Consider the following 16,745-nt stretch of genomic DNA (forward strand, 5'->3'; position numbering starts at 1 on the left):
TCAAAAATGTTATGAATAACACAATTATTACCATAGGCTAACATACAATTTTCATAATGAAGTTATTTTACCATGCAAAATTCTCAAATTTTCATCTTTTTTTTCTAAAAAAATCTTTAAATTAAAATGTCAAACCGTCTTGAATACCATTTCACCAAAAAATCAATCAAAATAATATATCTTGACCTAAAATTGAAAAACATAATTTTGTCATTTTAGAAATCTTAACTTCACACATTACAATTTTAAAAATTACATCAAAGAAGAAAAACTATTCCATCTATTAGTCTAAAAGTGAGTCAGAACTTATGCCCATCGCTAATTCAAATCATGTGGTACACTTGGAACTTTTATCATGAAATATTTCAAAATATCCATAAGTTGCCTGAAACTTTGGTTAACAGATTATTAAATAGTTGTCGTAAATCTCAGTCACGTTAACAAGAAACATAACACATGAATTTGAAGAATTTCTTACACCATCATAAAAAATTATTAAATAGTTGTTGACGTTAGATGTTATAGCACTTAATATAAGTTATAAGCTACATTAAACCAATAAAAAAACAATAATATAAGATGATTATGTCATTGGTCTTGTACTTCTACGACATCAAATGACTCTACAATCTAATAACGCATAAATTCTGAAAGTGAAAATACCTTCACCAAATAACTGAAATGTTTTAAATAAACTTCTATGTGAAAATAAAAGGGAAAACATTAAATTGAAATATTTGATTTTTTTACAGAAGTTTTACTCATTTAACTTCTCCAAAGTCCAAGGTCTATTATTGATTCATGAGAAAAGCACAGTACATTTTATCTTCTTATTTCTTTCTTCTATACATATTATGGAGACTAAACAAAGTTCAAAACTAAGAAGATAATTGCATAATCTGAAGCTATGTAATATATAATCAATGGCGTATGGATCATGCAGAATAATAGCATAAACATGCATCCAAATATATTATCTAATGGTTTTGATAACAGAGTGATAACTCCAATTCATACTTATTGAATAATCCAAATACACAATATAGATATTTTAAAACTTTTCCAGGATATATAATGATTGATGATATACATATATAGTTGCATAGTTGCTACTTGTCCTTGGAAAGCACCGGACAAATTACCTATTTCCTGCACAAAAAGAACAAAGGACAAACTTAAGGTATTGTAGTTTTCTTATCAGTAGTAATCTGAAATAGATATGATCGTTTCAATCGTACATGGGGGACAAAAGTTTGAAATACATACACAATTAAAGGGGAGGGTTAAGGACAAGCATGGCCTTTTCAAATAATTTGAAGGTAGACTAACTAGGTGAGTAAGCAAATTTTCTACACTAAACCCAATTAGAGAATCTACTTTGAGATGAACAACTGTGGACTATTTAACACATGAATGTGTTTATAGCATATTCAAGATTGAGAATTTACAAGACAATTTGTATAGGTTAAGCTCCCATAACACAATACTCATCAAGAAGAAAGGTAGTGTTGAAAAGTAAATGATAGTAAAACTAACCTGTGCAACATTATATGTTCTATATAATCAAATCTTTGGCACTCAAGATTGCAAGAGCTTCTCAATGTCTTTCTGCAAGAGGAAAAATATAACTTAACTGGCATACAATCTTAATCTTATTACATGACACTGGACAAGTAACATTTATGCCAGTAACCCAAATATCAATCCAACATTTACTGAAGTTAAAATTGATCCCTTTTGGTTGCATCAGTATTATACATAGAAATCCAACTTAAAATATATAAGCACTTATAGCACGTCTAACCTCGATTTTCAAGGGTGAGGTGGTAGGTGCATATCTCTCCACAACCTTCCCTTCTTTGTTTACTAAGAACTTTGTGAAGTTCCACTTGATACCATCTCCAAATATTCCTCCTTTCTGCTCTTTCAAAAACTTGTAAAGGGGAGCTGCATTCTTCCCATTGACTTCAACCTGCAATGAACTATTTTAGGATCATTTTCATGTAAAATGACACATGGAGCAGTATTCAAACAAATATTCCACATGCATAAACAGTGTCGATGCAGGGAAATATACCTCATGTCAGGCCAAGATAGAGTAGTACACATAAAAGGGAACAGAATAGAGCAAATTAATATAGGTTGGTTGTCACTTATCAGAAATCACCTTATCAAAGATAGGAAATTCAGCTTTGAACCTAGTGCAAACAACTTCCTGAATTTCTTCATTGTTTCCTGGCTCCTGTCCCGCAAACTGGTTGCATGGAAATGCCAAGATTTCAAATCCTGGAGATGGAGACCACTCGGAAGTTTCAGTTATACAAATTCACATCATGATAAATATAGTTGACAAATTTCTTTCTTTTCCTTTTTTGTTCAAGTGTTTACCTTGATTCTTGTACTTGTCGTACAATACATTCAACTCTTTGTAATTTGTCTGTGTCAAACCACTGCACAAGTGAACTAAATATTATTGGTTACAGACGAATAAAATTGGAGGGAAAGGATAGTATCAAGTAATCAGCTAATTCTAAACCAACAATAATACCAAGCCTTATCTGACTAGGTGGTGTTAGATAAATGGATCCAACAATGCCGATGAACTCTATCAGAAACCAAAATTTCATGAAAACCATTTAAACCAAATTTTCTTTAAACAGGGTTCCTAATGTTCTCTTTGCTCATCCTCTACCTATTTTAATTGGACAATTTTTTATCATCTTTTCTAAGTGGACCCTTGGTCTTAAAAACCTTAATCAAATAACACACCGTGAGTAAGTCGTTACATTTTCATGCCAATCAATCCTACTCCAACTTATCCTGAACTGGATACAACTGTTACTGACCATTGAGCTTATATTTTCTAATTTAATAACATTAAAAAAGTCATAGCAGATATCATACATGAAACACATAATACAGATCTTGATAATACCAATGCCATATATTGTATCTTCTTAAGCAGACGGTTACTAAGAAACAAAATGTTGTGTAGCATCATCCAACCTAGAAACCTATGTTTCAGTCCAAAAATCTATGCCTTTTGAATATCTGTATACCCTGTAAGGATTATTTCAGGTTAAATTCACTAGCAAAGGTCTAATTATGTCTCTCTCACACATGTATAACAACCATACAACATTTTCCTACAGTCCATATAGCACATGTGAATTTTTACAGCTTCCATAAACTTGCTAGCTGAAAGTGAATTTGTGGAAGAAAGAAGAGCAATATAAAGAACATGGATTAACAGTAACAGATAAATAAGGTCAAACAGAGATTCATAAAAAAAATTACATAGGTAAAATTAGTATAAGGATAAAAGAAATGTGACCCAAAATTAATTTATCAGCGTGAATCAATCAAATTATGTTACCATTGTGAGGCAACATTCACAATCAGTATAACCTTCCCACTGTAATCATTCAGACTCACTTCGTTTCCACGGATGTCCTGTAAATATAGTTCACACCAGAAACAAAAATAAATTATCAAAAAAAAAAACTTCATCCAAGCAGTTAAGTACCATTGGCGGATGAGCAATAACAATAAAATCAGCAACTCAAAAATCAACCAAGCTTGTCCCAAAAATTTTGGTAGGACAGAACAAACACGCTGTACAGAATTAGACACAATACACAAATCAATAATCGGCAGAAAACAATCTGAACTCAAACTCAATTAATTTTCATTTAATATTACAATAAACATTGAGAAAAACAAATATAAATTTTACAATCTTGGTGAAACAGATATGTCATGAATTGAAAAGAAAATTTGATCAGCAAGCTCCTTTATCATTAAAATACACAAATATATAATCAGAAGCTACAAAAATATAATTAAATCTTCTAGGTGTTCACTTTTATTAATCTATTCCATACTAGTGTGCACTTTTGTTAATCTATTTCATCTTTCACAGAGTATCTTCACCCACCCACCAAGCAATTAGAGTAAGAAAGCAATTGGGCAGGAGCAAGACACAGACTTTCAAGTAATCAGTGAGAAATAACAAATGGGTATGAGCAGACAACAATTTTTAAGCAGATGCAATAAAAAGAACGAACCTTGACAGTGAAGTCGTAAATGGATTTGGAAGATTGTTCAGCCATGAGAGAGGAAGTTGAAGGATATGTGTGAGAATAGAAGAAGATAGCAAAAACCAAAAAGAGGATTGATATGCAGTTCCAGAAAGTCAACAAATTCATGCCAACTAATGAATGCAATGTTCTGAAACGATTTTATACCATAAATTGTAAATTGTTAAGGTGTCTCAGTTGCTAACCAGAAAAATGCACGTCACCATGTGCACATGTGAACGCAAATTAAATAATCCGAATCAGATTCACGCTGTCATAAAGGGGTTTGAACAGAATAAAACCTGTTTTTCCCTCAAATAAAAAAAAAAAAAGCAAGATTGTTTTTATTAAAATAATCAATAACTATATTTATTATGAATTTAATTTCCATAATCAAGCTTTTATATTGTTTATCTTAATGTTAAAATAATTATTATAATAGTTATAAACTTTTCATATAAGATATTAGGTGATTAAATAAAAATTAAAAATTAAATTATTAATCGAGTTTTAGAAAAGTATTTTAATAAATATATTTCATATAAATGAAAAAAATTAAATAAAAATAGTGTTTCAGAAAAAAGTCATCAAGTTTAAAGTGAGGAAAAAGGAAAAATAAGGTTTATATTGATTGATGATGTATATATGTTTGAAATACATTAACAATTAAAGATTAAGAGTAAGCATGACTTTCTCAAATAATTCAAGATGATTTACAGACGAGAATTACTTAATAAGAGGTAGAAATAAAAGCATTCAGTAAATGTGATTTACACAATACAAAATCTAAAAAACAAAAAATATTTGAACTGGTTGACTTTAAAAGTTAACAATACTTTAAGTTATAATATTATTTTTACTAAATAACAAAAGTTACTTTTAAATTCTAAACAAAGCACTGATTTAAAATGGTGAGAAAGTGTGATAGTGAATATGAAAAAATTGGGAGATTTCATTTACCTAATTAGAATTTAGAAAAACAAAATTGTACTCTCTTTCTTTTATTTTGTTAGAAGCTACTTACAATACAAATGAAAGAAATCATTGTTCCTATAACTACCTCTGCTAAAAGTATTGACCAAACAAGGACACATCCATACTTTTAGGATATCTATGCAGGTCATCATTTACAAGAGAAATATATAACATATAAAAAATTTCCTTGCTTTTTCCATTTTTCACTTGGACATGTCATGAACCAGTATTTAACAAAGAGAACTTAGCCCATAAGCATATCTTACCCTTGTCCAAGACCAACCTTGCACCTGTGACCAACCAATGGCCAGGACTATCTTGTGGACCTTTACACAATTGTGAGGTGTCTACAAATTTCAACAGCTTATGTGTTTGCACAGGCACTGGGGGTCCTGTTGGAAACACACTTGAGTCCAAAACCACTACTGGTTTTTTTTCATCTTTACCCGAAATTGAAGTGCTTATTAATGAGAAAATGCCAGACCTCTGTGATAACCCAGAAGAGCCCTGTGTCCAACTTGATTTTACAACAACGCAATTAGACACCTGAGAGAACAACAACTTCAGATGAAGGACACTCCTTGATTCATGTTTCTTCACATGAAGTTGTGCACCTGTGACTATAAAGGCCACATCCTTATCAGAGCTCCATCTAGGATCATACTTTACTGGTGCTGTACATACATGGGAAAATTTCTTCCCATTGATTGCTTCAAAGAAACGGTCATCACTGATTTCTTCTGACCATATTGGGGTGTCCTGTATTTTGTCCTTAAGCATTATTGGAGTGTTCAATAGATGTTGAACGTGTATGGCTAACCTGTGTCACCAGACATCCTTGTGAGCACCACTCATTGACCAAACATTCTTAGCTAGAAATGATGGTTAGACAGAACTAAGACTTGATTGTACTTTTAGTCTATCATGCATCAATTTTACGACTTCTACCACCTTAATTGCATCAATTGGTCCTCTAACATATTTGGATTAAATTAGAAGACAAACTGTGATAGATAAACATGTAAGTAAGCCAAAGAATAAACAGTAATAGTGTGAAAGCAACCTGTTGCATTTCATTCCCTCAAGAAACAAGCGCATCCCTGTGATTGGCCTTTTACCAACTGTTACCTGTTATGATTAAGATAGTTACTAAGGCAGAAGTTGACAAGAAAGTGTAATTTTTTATAGGGAATCATTTGAATGTACCTTTGAAGTGTTTACATAAAGCTTGGGACCTATCAAGTTGAAACTGAGAGAAGGTGAAGAGGTGGTTCTGTTGGTGGCTGTACACAGTGGAAGATCATTGTGAACGGGAGCCCAAAGCTTGTGTGCTTGATAGTCAAGAAAGTAGGGTAAATCTGACATGGGAGGCTTATCTGCATTCCAAATGAATTTAATTCATTTTATTGTTCAACAACCAAAAGTTGACAGCCATGTGAGGAGTGAATGGCTAAACATTGTCAAAGGGACCTCAAATCTTGTGCCTTCGGAACAAGTCAATTTTGGCAAATCTGACATTGTAGGCTTATCTGCATTTTGTATGAACTTACTTCGTTCTCATTTGGCTAAAATTGTTAAAATCAAAAACTGCTGTCCCAATTTTGAAGACAAATAAGCTTTCCCTAAGATTATATATTATTTTATTGTATCTGGTTGAATTGATTGAGTTATATTCTATGAGCGTTGAGTTGAGATATCTTATCGACATGATACATCCTTTACCAAATCTGGTCAATCCGAAGAAAATATCACTTTAATTTATCCACAACTTTTTCTACGCGTTGAGAATTCATGTGATATGGCGGCATTTTGAGAAATAAAAAGATAAGAAAACTCATATCTTACCAATCACATTTCGTAAATACTTTTATCATTACGTCTCATTCTTTATTCAATTCATCAACCAGAAGTAAGGTATCTTAATACAAAAATAAAATATTAATTAATTGTTTATGATATTGACTTTTGGGATCAACCATTTAGGGAATTCCTATACCGAGAGACATGATTTCAAATGGTCACAGATGGAGTTTTCAACCCCCAGACAATTGTTTGGTTAAAAAATAAAATCATGTCATTAATACAGAATTGCCAAAAGAAAATTTCCTTATAATTTAGCATTTATGTTGGTTTGTTGTGTGTGCGTGATGGAGTTTGATGTTAAATCGTGGTGAACATATTCAAAGTCAAAATATTTACAGAAATACTTTACATTTATGTTTTTCATTGGTTTGGAATTTAAGTGGGGTTCAATTTATTATCATAAGCATGTTTGGTTTAGTTTTAAGGATAAATAGTCAATCTGATCCTTCAACAAAGTATTACTAATTTAACTTTTAAAAAGAGTAAAAATTCTTATTTAACATGAAAAAAAAAATCAAATTATTCTATAATATCGTCGTTGTATGATAATATTATAGTTTTAGTAGTCTTCAGATTATATATTAATAATAAAATAGTTTCATAACAAATATACTACTCTTTTCAAGAACTAAATTGATAATGCCTCACATGTTTATGGACCAAATTTTTCAAAACGTTTCTAAGTTATTTTTTGTATTGTGTATATACTGTTTTATAACAAAATCTTCAATTTCCAGATGAGGAGAAAATGAAAGAAAACTTACATCGAAGGTAGAGGTTGATGGCATGGGATAGGAAGCCTTTGCCTGGAAGACCTTTAAGAAGAGAAGTGATGGGAATGAAGCTAAAATCAACAGCATCTGGTTTCTTTGGAACTGTGTGAAGCCATTCACTATGGTCGCTCACTTGGGTGTCCCCTCCCCTTTTTGCGCATATCACACTAATTCCCTACATGTTCCATTATCTAAATAATCATTGCTGAATAAGAAGCACTTTTTTTTTCAGGGTCTTTCATTTCACAAAATTTTCAATCTTAAAAAATTCTCAGACATTAAAATATTGAATTATTCATGAAGAAGGAGTAAGTGGAACCTACATCTTTTGCACAAACTGATGTAGAGCTATTGAAGGCAACGATTTGTGGACCAAAGACATCAAAAGCCTGTGGGACCTGTATGTTCATCATAATACACTGTCATCAAATCATGGTTGCTTATATTTATGGGTTATTGTTTGAAGAATATGTTGATATTAATTATTATAAACAGGAAAGAAACCTTGTATTTTTGGTCTTTAGACCTTGGAAGGAAGCTGCATGTCCCAGTGAATAATTGATTTCCAAGCTCATCCAAGTGCCTCTTCAGCTCTGATGGCTCCAAGCTGGAAGACACGTCTTGCTTCACCAACACTAAATCTTTGCCACCAATGCTAAGCCCCACAAGGATGTGTGTCCCGAACTTCTCAATGAATCTGACCAATTTTTCACCTTTAATCAACGTCAATCAAGGAACTGCATAGCTTGTTTAGTATCTATAATTTCAATCCTAATCTTTTCAAATACAATATAGAAAAGGCTAAGTGCCATATCTGGCTTTTCGTAAAACATTCGATGTGAATTCATTAATTTTATTCGGCGACGCGCAATTTCCCCGGTGGGAAATGGAAGGTGAAACAGCTAAACAAAAAGACTTTGAGAATTTTCAATTTGAGAAGAGTTAATTGAATTTGGAGCCAACTTTTCATACAAAGCTCTTTCAGAGTCCGCCATTTTATTAGGTACGCTGAAAAAATTTTAGTCAGAGCCAACTCAAAATATTTGAAACTTCAATTAATTTTTTAAGCCTAATTTGCTAGAATTTTCTAGGCAACTGCCGAATTTTTTTGGCAGATTAAAATAAAACCCAACATTTTTTCTGAGAGGAAATAGAAACCTTTTACATTCTAACCGTTAATATATAGTGATATCGTAAATCTTTGAGGAAATAGGAAGATAAATGAAAATATAAAAAGTGGATGATAATCATCAAGCATCCGTGATGATTTATCGTTAGCCTCGATCCTACGTTTTCCAATAGAAAATGTCCAAAATCATTGTTGTGTCGTTATCATAAACATTTTTTAAATATATGGGTAAACGATTGACTTGTACTGAATACTGATCCAGTGTATGAAAAGGAAATAACAATACGTGATTAGGCTTTGTTAATAATGGAAGAGATAGAATGAGGATAAAAATAATAATTAAGATTGTCCAGCTGGCCACCTAGCAGCCTCCGAATATCAGTTAACAATGTATATTCTAATTTAGTCAAATCTTAAAATTATGATTGCTTCTAATTTTCTAGTCTTCTAATTTTTATATATAAAACCAAAAAAAAAAACAGTTTTAATCATCCGAAAAAGGATTAGCATTATAAATATTATAGAAAGAGAGAGACTTGAGCAACGAAAGTGAAAAAGGAAATTCAGAGACAACGTTTTGCAGTTTTCCTTTTACTTTCCGGCAAGCAGCCTAGAAATTCAGTTCACTTTTGACTATATAAAAATTATTAGTAAACTAATCGTTAATGAAATTTCTAACTTGGTCCTTATAAAAAAAAATTCCAATTTGATGGAGACTTTAGATTATTTTTCTGTAGACGCTCTTGATGAGTATCACTGACTTGGCGTATATGTAACTATTTACATTAAATTTTCAGTCTTCTGTACAGATAAAAAATTCTCAAATTTCGATCATTGTAAAAGAATAATGAGCATTAGTGATAACTTCGAAGTTCAATGAAATAATGACAAATCCTTTTACATAGTTGAAATTATAAACCACTTTTGAAAGATGAGTTAATATTTTGATGCAAAAAATCCTTGAAGTCTTCATATATATATATATATATATATATATATATATGTATGTATGAATGAATACATGTATGTATGTATATGTATGAATACATGTATCTAATAAAATTATCAAAGGCTCCAAGGCAATGATGACGGAGTTGACAATAAGAATTAAGCAATGAAAAATAGAGCAGGGACCATTTCAACTTAGCTAACGCACAGGTGCAGCAAGATAAGCATACGTGTGCCATGGAAGTGTAAAATTACAGTAATAAATTAGTGGTTTTGTCTTTTGTACCTAATTTTCTATTTCTCGTGAAAAACTGTATTTCAATGTAAAACTGTAAGACCTGACTGAAGAATAACTTCTGTAATACTGTATTTAAGTGGTCTTGTAGATTTTTTAAACTGACATCAAACTATAAACTGATGTATATTATAAATTTGAGTAACGTACATTGAATTCTGTTAATTTGTTTATCATATTTTCGAAATCTCGATGATAATCTTTAGCTTTTTTTTTATGATTTTTACAGCGATATACTATGTAAAAGTAAAACACATGAATTGCCTAATCCACTAGAGGGTGGTAAAAGCAGGTTTACACAAAGTGGTCAACCACTACATGAAAGGCAGTTATGGATGTGCGATGATAACCACATAAACCAGAGGCCATTTCAAAGTGGGGCAGATTATAATAACATTGCTTTTAATCTTTGTGGATAATTTATTTGCATTAATATGCAAAATAAAAAGTGATTTTTAGAAGAAGATGAATAGGTAGAAGAAATTGTTATTACCTTGCAAGTGCAGGGGGATCCCAGGAAGAAGGAACAGCTTCAAGGACTTGATGAGACAGAACAAGTGGGTACCGATCAATATGAACACTGAAGAGTTTGATAAAATAACCATCAATACCCAAACACTTGGTGTTAGCAGCATCAGTTGCCCACGAACTTTCATCAAACCCAAACACGGTGTTGAAATACCCAGATGGGATTCTCCCAGGGATCGAACTCTTCTGGTTGAAGAGCTCTGACATCTACAAACCCAGAAGCCAAATTTCGACATTTTCATTTTCAATTTCGTTTTTCACCTATTGACCACAAAGTGTTTGATGAAATGAATGTCTTACTTGATTGAAGGTGAGGATGTCGGATTGGTAGCGGGTGCAATCGCCCTTGTCGCATTTTATGTCACCGGAGACATCCTTGATGGGTCCGAAACCCGGCACCGTGAGCTCTCGTTTCTCTGTTTCGTTGAGAAGAACCAAACGTTCATCGCCTTTGCAGAACTTGAGCCTGAAATCTGAGGTCAAGTCGAAGCCTTTTCCTAAACTGTTCAACGCCCTCTCAGCTATGCCTTCCCCCATCTTCTCTATTGTTTTACTCAATCAATTAAAGTGTCGCACATAATATATATACATATACATACCAAGTTTTCTCCACCATGGACTAGACTGAAAATTGGAAAAAGGTTAATATAGGAACATAATTTCTTTTTTTTCAGTAAAAATATATATTCTTAAATTATGAATGTTGTCTTAAATATAATCACTTCTTAAATTATTTAATTTTATACAATAGATATTATCACAATATTTGTATTGATTAATCAATTATTCTTTTTTAATATAAAATATTATACAGTGAGATATGCCGATTAAAAAAAAAACTATACAGTAAGACATAAACTAACAAAAAAAAAACTTGAAAGACTGATTAAGAAATTGTTAGTTCTCTCGTGTTCATATCATTGAAGTCATAATTTATTCTAAGTTTTAGGTTTGACTATCATTACTTCAGCCTCTGATTCACGACACGGTCTTGCCTCTGCTGTTTTAACTGCTTCTTTGAGGTTGGATCGTAGACACGGAACAGATCGAATACCATTCACACAACAAAATCATGTTTTAGAATTTGGTTTTTCGGATTTTGTCTGACAACTTTTGTTTTTCTGTCTTGTTCGCTTGTAAACAGCCAATACAGACTGCAAGATCTTAATTCCTCATAATGTCACCTTTACATCAGCTGCTATATTCAATTATCAAAGAGTAAATGACTAATTGAGTTCTTAATTAACTTTTCAATGGAAGATTTTATTAAGCAAGGAAGATTACTTATCTTTTTTATATCAAATTTATATTTATAGATTTTGAAGTAAAATTTATATTAATAATAACTTAATTACAGTTTAATTGTTAAATATTAAAATTAATCGTTTTGATTGTTGATCAATGAAAGTTTGGTACATCAACGCAGTGACGTGGATGGTTAAATTTCGTTGTCGTTGGAAACCGAATTTGTCAAGTTGATAGCCAAATCGGTGACTTTTAGATTATGGTATTTCTATGTGTGGTTTGCAGCATTGTAAGTCATTTATTATAGCTACCTGATTTCTCAGGCAACTTTTCATCGTCACAAACCATGTGAGCACATGAATGCCTCTTATGGTCAAAATTTGGTATTCAATTTTAGTTTTTATGATAGATTTTACATTATATTATGTTTGATTGTTAGAAGTAAAAGTTGAAACATATAATGTGGAAATTATGTATCAAACGAATGTTAATGACAAACATGTTACCCTATTAAACTCACCATTGACTAATTTAACAAGGCATGTAGATTCAAATCTGAATTTTAGACTAAAATGAATCATCTATGGAAAAAAAGAATTATATGATATGAAAAGTATCGTTATTACATGATCCATACGTTGCATTACATCAATCAAGGTCTTTTGTTAATAATTGATATATATTTGGTTGTAAGAGAATAAAAGCTTATACCAAACTAATTCTGCGATTATGTATTAACTCACAAAAAATCTGTCGTTAATAACTTTGAGAAAAATGATAATAACTAGTATCGATCATGATCATATATTAATTAAGTGCATGTTTTATTTGCTTGTATTCTTGCGAAGACGACAAGAAAATTTTTGTTTAAGAGTTTGATTTTTATGTATTGATTAGATATTTTAAACTCATCATAAATTATATTAAAACTTATATTTAAAATGAAACTATATAATAATTTATGTTTGATTGGCAACGTCTTCACATTGTTTGGTATATATGTACTATTTATTTAATTTTTCAAATTATTCAGATTTTTTTTTTAAATTGTCATTGAGTTAACCTTTAAAATAAATTAATATTTTTTAAGAATTTATTAAAACTAATTCATTTCAGAAATTACTTACATAAACGCTATTTTCTATTTTCATATTAATAATTTTAACATATGCGTTATATAATATAGAGAAAGTAGAAGACAAAAAAAAACAGAGAGAACAATAAATGAATGTATTATCTCAGAAAAGGATAATTATATTATTAAAAGACATTAAATGTTAATAACCAATAATTAGATATTCATAACTTTCTTTCACCTTCCAGAGAATTAAAAATATTATCATCTCCCTCACCGATAAAAACACGATAAGAATCTAAAATTTAAACTAAACAACAAAAGATATCCAAACTTTCTAAAAGTATTTTCTTTCCATTAAATAAAGAATAACTGAAAAAGAAGTATTTAAGAATATAAACAAATTAAAATGATTATAAGATAAATAAAAAAATAATAATTGGAACAACTCATAACTAGATGTAAGCAAATATAAACAAAAAGACAAATATCTATGAAAATATAAGTTAAACCTAAACAGTGAAAAAAATACGAATTGGGCTGTATATATGAAATTTGAGTTTATTTGATATTATTTTTCTTTTCTTCTTTTATTTTTTTATTTTTTAAAAAATACAAAAAATTATTTTTTTATGTCTAATTTATTCTGTTAAATAAATATAAAAATGTATCACCATATTATTACTCTTCCAAATTTACTTGAAGATAAAGTCATAAAGCCTATATATTGAGTGTGTGTGAACTAGAGAAAAAAATGTTAATATTTTCATACGTGTGGGTTCATCCTTAGACTAAAGTTTATTCATAGGGAGAAAATCAGTATTCGTGTTTAGTCAAAATTCTTCGTATATATTTAATTCTTACATATACGTAAAATAAACTGAAAGATAGTAAGTATGTCGAAAAACAAAATCAGTTTTTTATCTTGTTTTGTTCTAAAATCTCGTTGGTCAGTGATAATAATAATAAGCATATTAAATTGGAGAAATCTTATGGCAAAAGGAAACATCCAAAGGATAAAAAATAATATATATTTTATTATGTTTGTAACTTTGTCAAACTTTTTTCTTTACACTTTTACATTTTCCCAATTCAAAAGAAAAATGCATTTGACGCCTTATTTTATTTTATTTTTGGGAAAGGTCATACCTTTATTCTACCTTTTTCTTTTTGTCTTTTTGTTACCTGTGATAAAAAAATCTTATATTCTTCGTTAGCTTAAATATGTTTCTAGTTCTTATACTTTGAAGTGATTTTACTTTTAGTCCATTTTTAAATTATGGTACAATTTAGTCCTTCAATTTTAGAAAACTCTGGTTTTAGTCTTTTTTACCATTTTTTTTTAACTTTATTTGTTGTTTCAAACGCATTTCTCAGTTAACATTGAAGCAAAAATGTGTCAAATAGTGTATACAATCCAAATGCTATTATGAAACGTGCTTGAAACAACAAATAAAGTTAACAAAATTTGGTAAAAAGAACTAAAATCAGAGTTTTCTAAAGTTAAAAAACTAAATTGTACCGTAATTTGAAAATGGACTAAAACCAAAATCGTTCCAAAGTATAGAGACTAAATACATATTTAACCCTTTTTCATCCGAAAAAATTATTTTTAAATTATTTTTCTTTGACAGGATTTTGTTAAACTTGATTAAATAGATAGTTTAAGACATTGTTTAGTACATTAAAGAATCAATGGCTAAAAATAATTCTTTGATCATGTTTTAACCCTCTATACATCCAAGTAAACTTCATATTCTCTTTTTTTTTTATGTTACAACTACATTATTTGAATAATAATAATACGAGTAGAGAGAATAACAAACTAACACAATATATCACATGAAATAAACTTAAAATTACTTAGAACAAAGAAGAATAGAAAAGACAAAAATTTAGTATGCAACTTTTTCAAATAAATTGTAAGTGAATATGGATAATTAAGTACAAATGAATCAAAATAGACAGTGAATATGGATAACTAAATATTCATAACAAATTAATAATTAGTTTATATATTGATGTTATCAGTACCTTTTTAAACGTTTATTTTTATATTATTATATATTTCAAGAGTAATGACAAGACAATACATTTTTATATTCATTTAATATATTATAAAAGATAAAATAATCATAAAGAATTGAAATTTTATATTTATTTTAAAAAAATAATATCAAAGGTAAAAAATTTATGTTTTAAAGTATTATTTTTAATGTTTCAAAATATATAACAAAGTTTTTTCTTGAAATTTTGGATTTGAGACATGTCTGTTACGTTTATGAAGCTTCAGATACACATAAAAAAGTGGTATTGGAACATTTGAAAAGGAATAGAGCACCAGCAAAAACGTTGTGTTGTTTTCATAATACAGTACAAGAAACCAGCATAGACCACCATGCATGACTTCAGGTTGACCTATTACAGCGTCCCAGAATTAGCAATAAGTTGGACTCCGTAAACTACTAATGTGAATCATAGAAAATTCTAACAAATTCTTTTACCATTGAAATTCTTCCTTTTCTTTTTTTCTTTTTTTAGGATTTTTTCTCTTTACTATTGTCTTTTATTTCACAATTTGATGTGGGGGTTTAATGACACCAATATTACGGGTCATTACATGAAATATGCAACTTTATCATTTCATTTAAGTTATGCATATTTTAGGTTTACTTCTATGTTTATTTTATGAATCTTTATTTATTAATTTGATATTAATTATTTATTGATATTGCTTTTGGTGTATTTATTGGTAATTTTAAATTATTGATCTATTAATTCATTTGAAATGGTTTTTTATTTTTCTTCTCAGGTTAGAATAACAAACATATTCCATATTCCATTTCACACGTATATGATACCATAAAAACTCCGAATACCTTTGAAAAACCCCACCCTTTCAAACAGCTGTAGAGAGACACCACTTCTTTATTTTTAACTTTCTTATCACCTCGTTTATTATCTCTCTTCCTTACATTCCATATACATAAATAAATACAATACCTTCCTTTTCCTATATTTTTTTTTATATATAAGCATGTTTAATTAGCCTTCTTTCTAAAACCAAAAAGGAAAACTAAATAAAAGTCTTGTCCAGATGTTTTTGTTTTTATTTTCATTTCAATCATAACCATTTTTTATTTATTTTCTTTCCTAAACCAAATATATCATCAAGTATTTATCAAAACATGTTATATTTCATTTTTATTTTTGATTATTTTTGAATTGGGTAGTGTTTGAAATTAATTTTGAATTGCCTAAATTGTCCAGACTTCTTCCCAAATTGTGTTCTTAGGATTTTATGTCTGAACTCCGTATTATTAACTAACTCTGATTGATCTGAAGTTCATAAATTCTTCCAGAACTACATCGATAAAGAGTTATCTAAGGACCCATCTATTGTGTACAAATGTTAGTATTTTATTTAGGAAAATGTTACTTTAACAATGTTTCTTGACAACGTTTTTGACAACGCCACCTGGCGTTGTCTTATTGGCTGATGCATTAAATTTTTAAAACGTGTGTAATTGATTTAGTAAGGGCATTTTGGAAAGATGGAAATGGGGGTATAGTGTTCGCGCTCTCTTCAGAAATTGGTTTCGTCTCTGAAAAATCGAAACCTTCTCTCATCTCTCAACTGAACCAAAAACCTTTGTCTCTGAAAAACGCAACCCTCAGATTTTCTCATTTGTTGTTGACAAAGTCTGACAACGATATCTCTGTGAAAATAACGCAGTGACTGAAAAAGGTATCGGTCTATCGGTTGAAGGCTGGATTTTTGGGCGAAGTGTGGCTTTTTCGCAACCGTCGAACGGAGACTTTTCAAACGGAGAGG

At 30.0% G+C, this 16,745-nt stretch overlaps 2 protein-coding genes across 3 annotated transcripts; both read right to left on the minus strand.

Moving 5' to 3' along the window:
• Nucleotides 1-915: 915 nt before the first annotated feature.
• On the minus strand, nt 916-4,264 carry LOC106768417 (probable phospholipid hydroperoxide glutathione peroxidase). 2 transcript variants are annotated; one of them, XM_014653571.2, is made up of 7 exons: nt 4,068-4,262; nt 3,377-3,453; nt 2,389-2,450; nt 2,168-2,286; nt 1,805-1,972; nt 1,537-1,608; nt 916-1,149 (listed from the first exon to the last, which is right to left on the minus strand). In XM_014653571.2, exons 1-6 carry the CDS (start codon nt 4,206-4,208, stop codon nt 1,579-1,581), a joined length of 597 nt encoding a protein of 198 aa, XP_014509057.1. In that variant the 5' UTR covers nt 4,209-4,262; the 3' UTR covers nt 916-1,149; nt 1,537-1,578. The 2 variants fall into 2 exon arrangements, with proteins under 2 accessions (XP_014509057.1, XP_022639938.1); XM_022784217.1 differs by lacking the exon at nt 916-1,149 and having other exon boundaries at nt 1,536-1,608; nt 4,068-4,264.
• Nucleotides 4,265-5,049: 785 nt separating this feature from the next.
• On the minus strand, nt 5,050-11,216 carry LOC106769240 (MACPF domain-containing protein At1g14780). Its single transcript, XM_014654771.2, has 8 exons — nt 10,891-11,216; nt 10,556-10,797; nt 8,195-8,387; nt 8,014-8,088; nt 7,682-7,865; nt 6,261-6,430; nt 6,118-6,182; nt 5,050-5,874 (listed from the first exon to the last, which is right to left on the minus strand). The coding sequence occupies exons 1-8, from the start codon at nt 11,125-11,127 to the stop codon at nt 5,271-5,273; spliced, it is 1,770 nt and encodes a 589-aa protein (XP_014510257.1). The 5' UTR covers nt 11,128-11,216; the 3' UTR covers nt 5,050-5,270.
• Between the last annotated feature and the right edge of the window lie 5,529 nt (nt 11,217-16,745).

This window comes from Vigna radiata, chromosome 7 (genome assembly GCF_000741045.1).
Source record: "Vigna radiata var. radiata cultivar VC1973A chromosome 7, Vradiata_ver6, whole genome shotgun sequence".
Lineage (NCBI taxonomy): Eukaryota > Viridiplantae > Streptophyta > Magnoliopsida > Fabales > Fabaceae > Vigna > Vigna radiata.

Bases quoted from the DNA above. Each gene is read 5' to 3' on its own strand.
- LOC106768417 (XM_014653571.2), bottom strand. From the start codon at position 4,208: ATGAATTTGTTGACTTTCTGGAACTGCATATCAATCCTCTTTTTGGTT. The intron at 2,287-2,388 runs GTAAACACTTGA...CTCCATCTCCAG, and splicing joins CGACAAGTACAAGAATCAAG to GATTTGAAATCTTGGCATTT. The intron at 1,973-2,167 runs GTGATTTCTGAT...AGTTCATTGCAG, and splicing joins AATTTCCTATCTTTGATAAG to GTTGAAGTCAATGGGAAGAA.
- LOC106769240 (XM_014654771.2), bottom strand. From the start codon at position 11,127: ATGGGGGAAGGCATAGCTGAGAGGGCGTTGAACAGTTTAGGAAAAGGC. The intron at 10,798-10,890 runs GTAAGACATTCA...CTGGGTTTGTAG, and splicing joins ACATCCTCACCTTCAATCAA to ATGTCAGAGCTCTTCAACCA. The intron at 5,875-6,117 runs GTTGCTTTCACA...CTGGTGACACAG, and splicing joins GAGGGAATGAAATGCAACAG to GTTAGCCATACACGTTCAAC.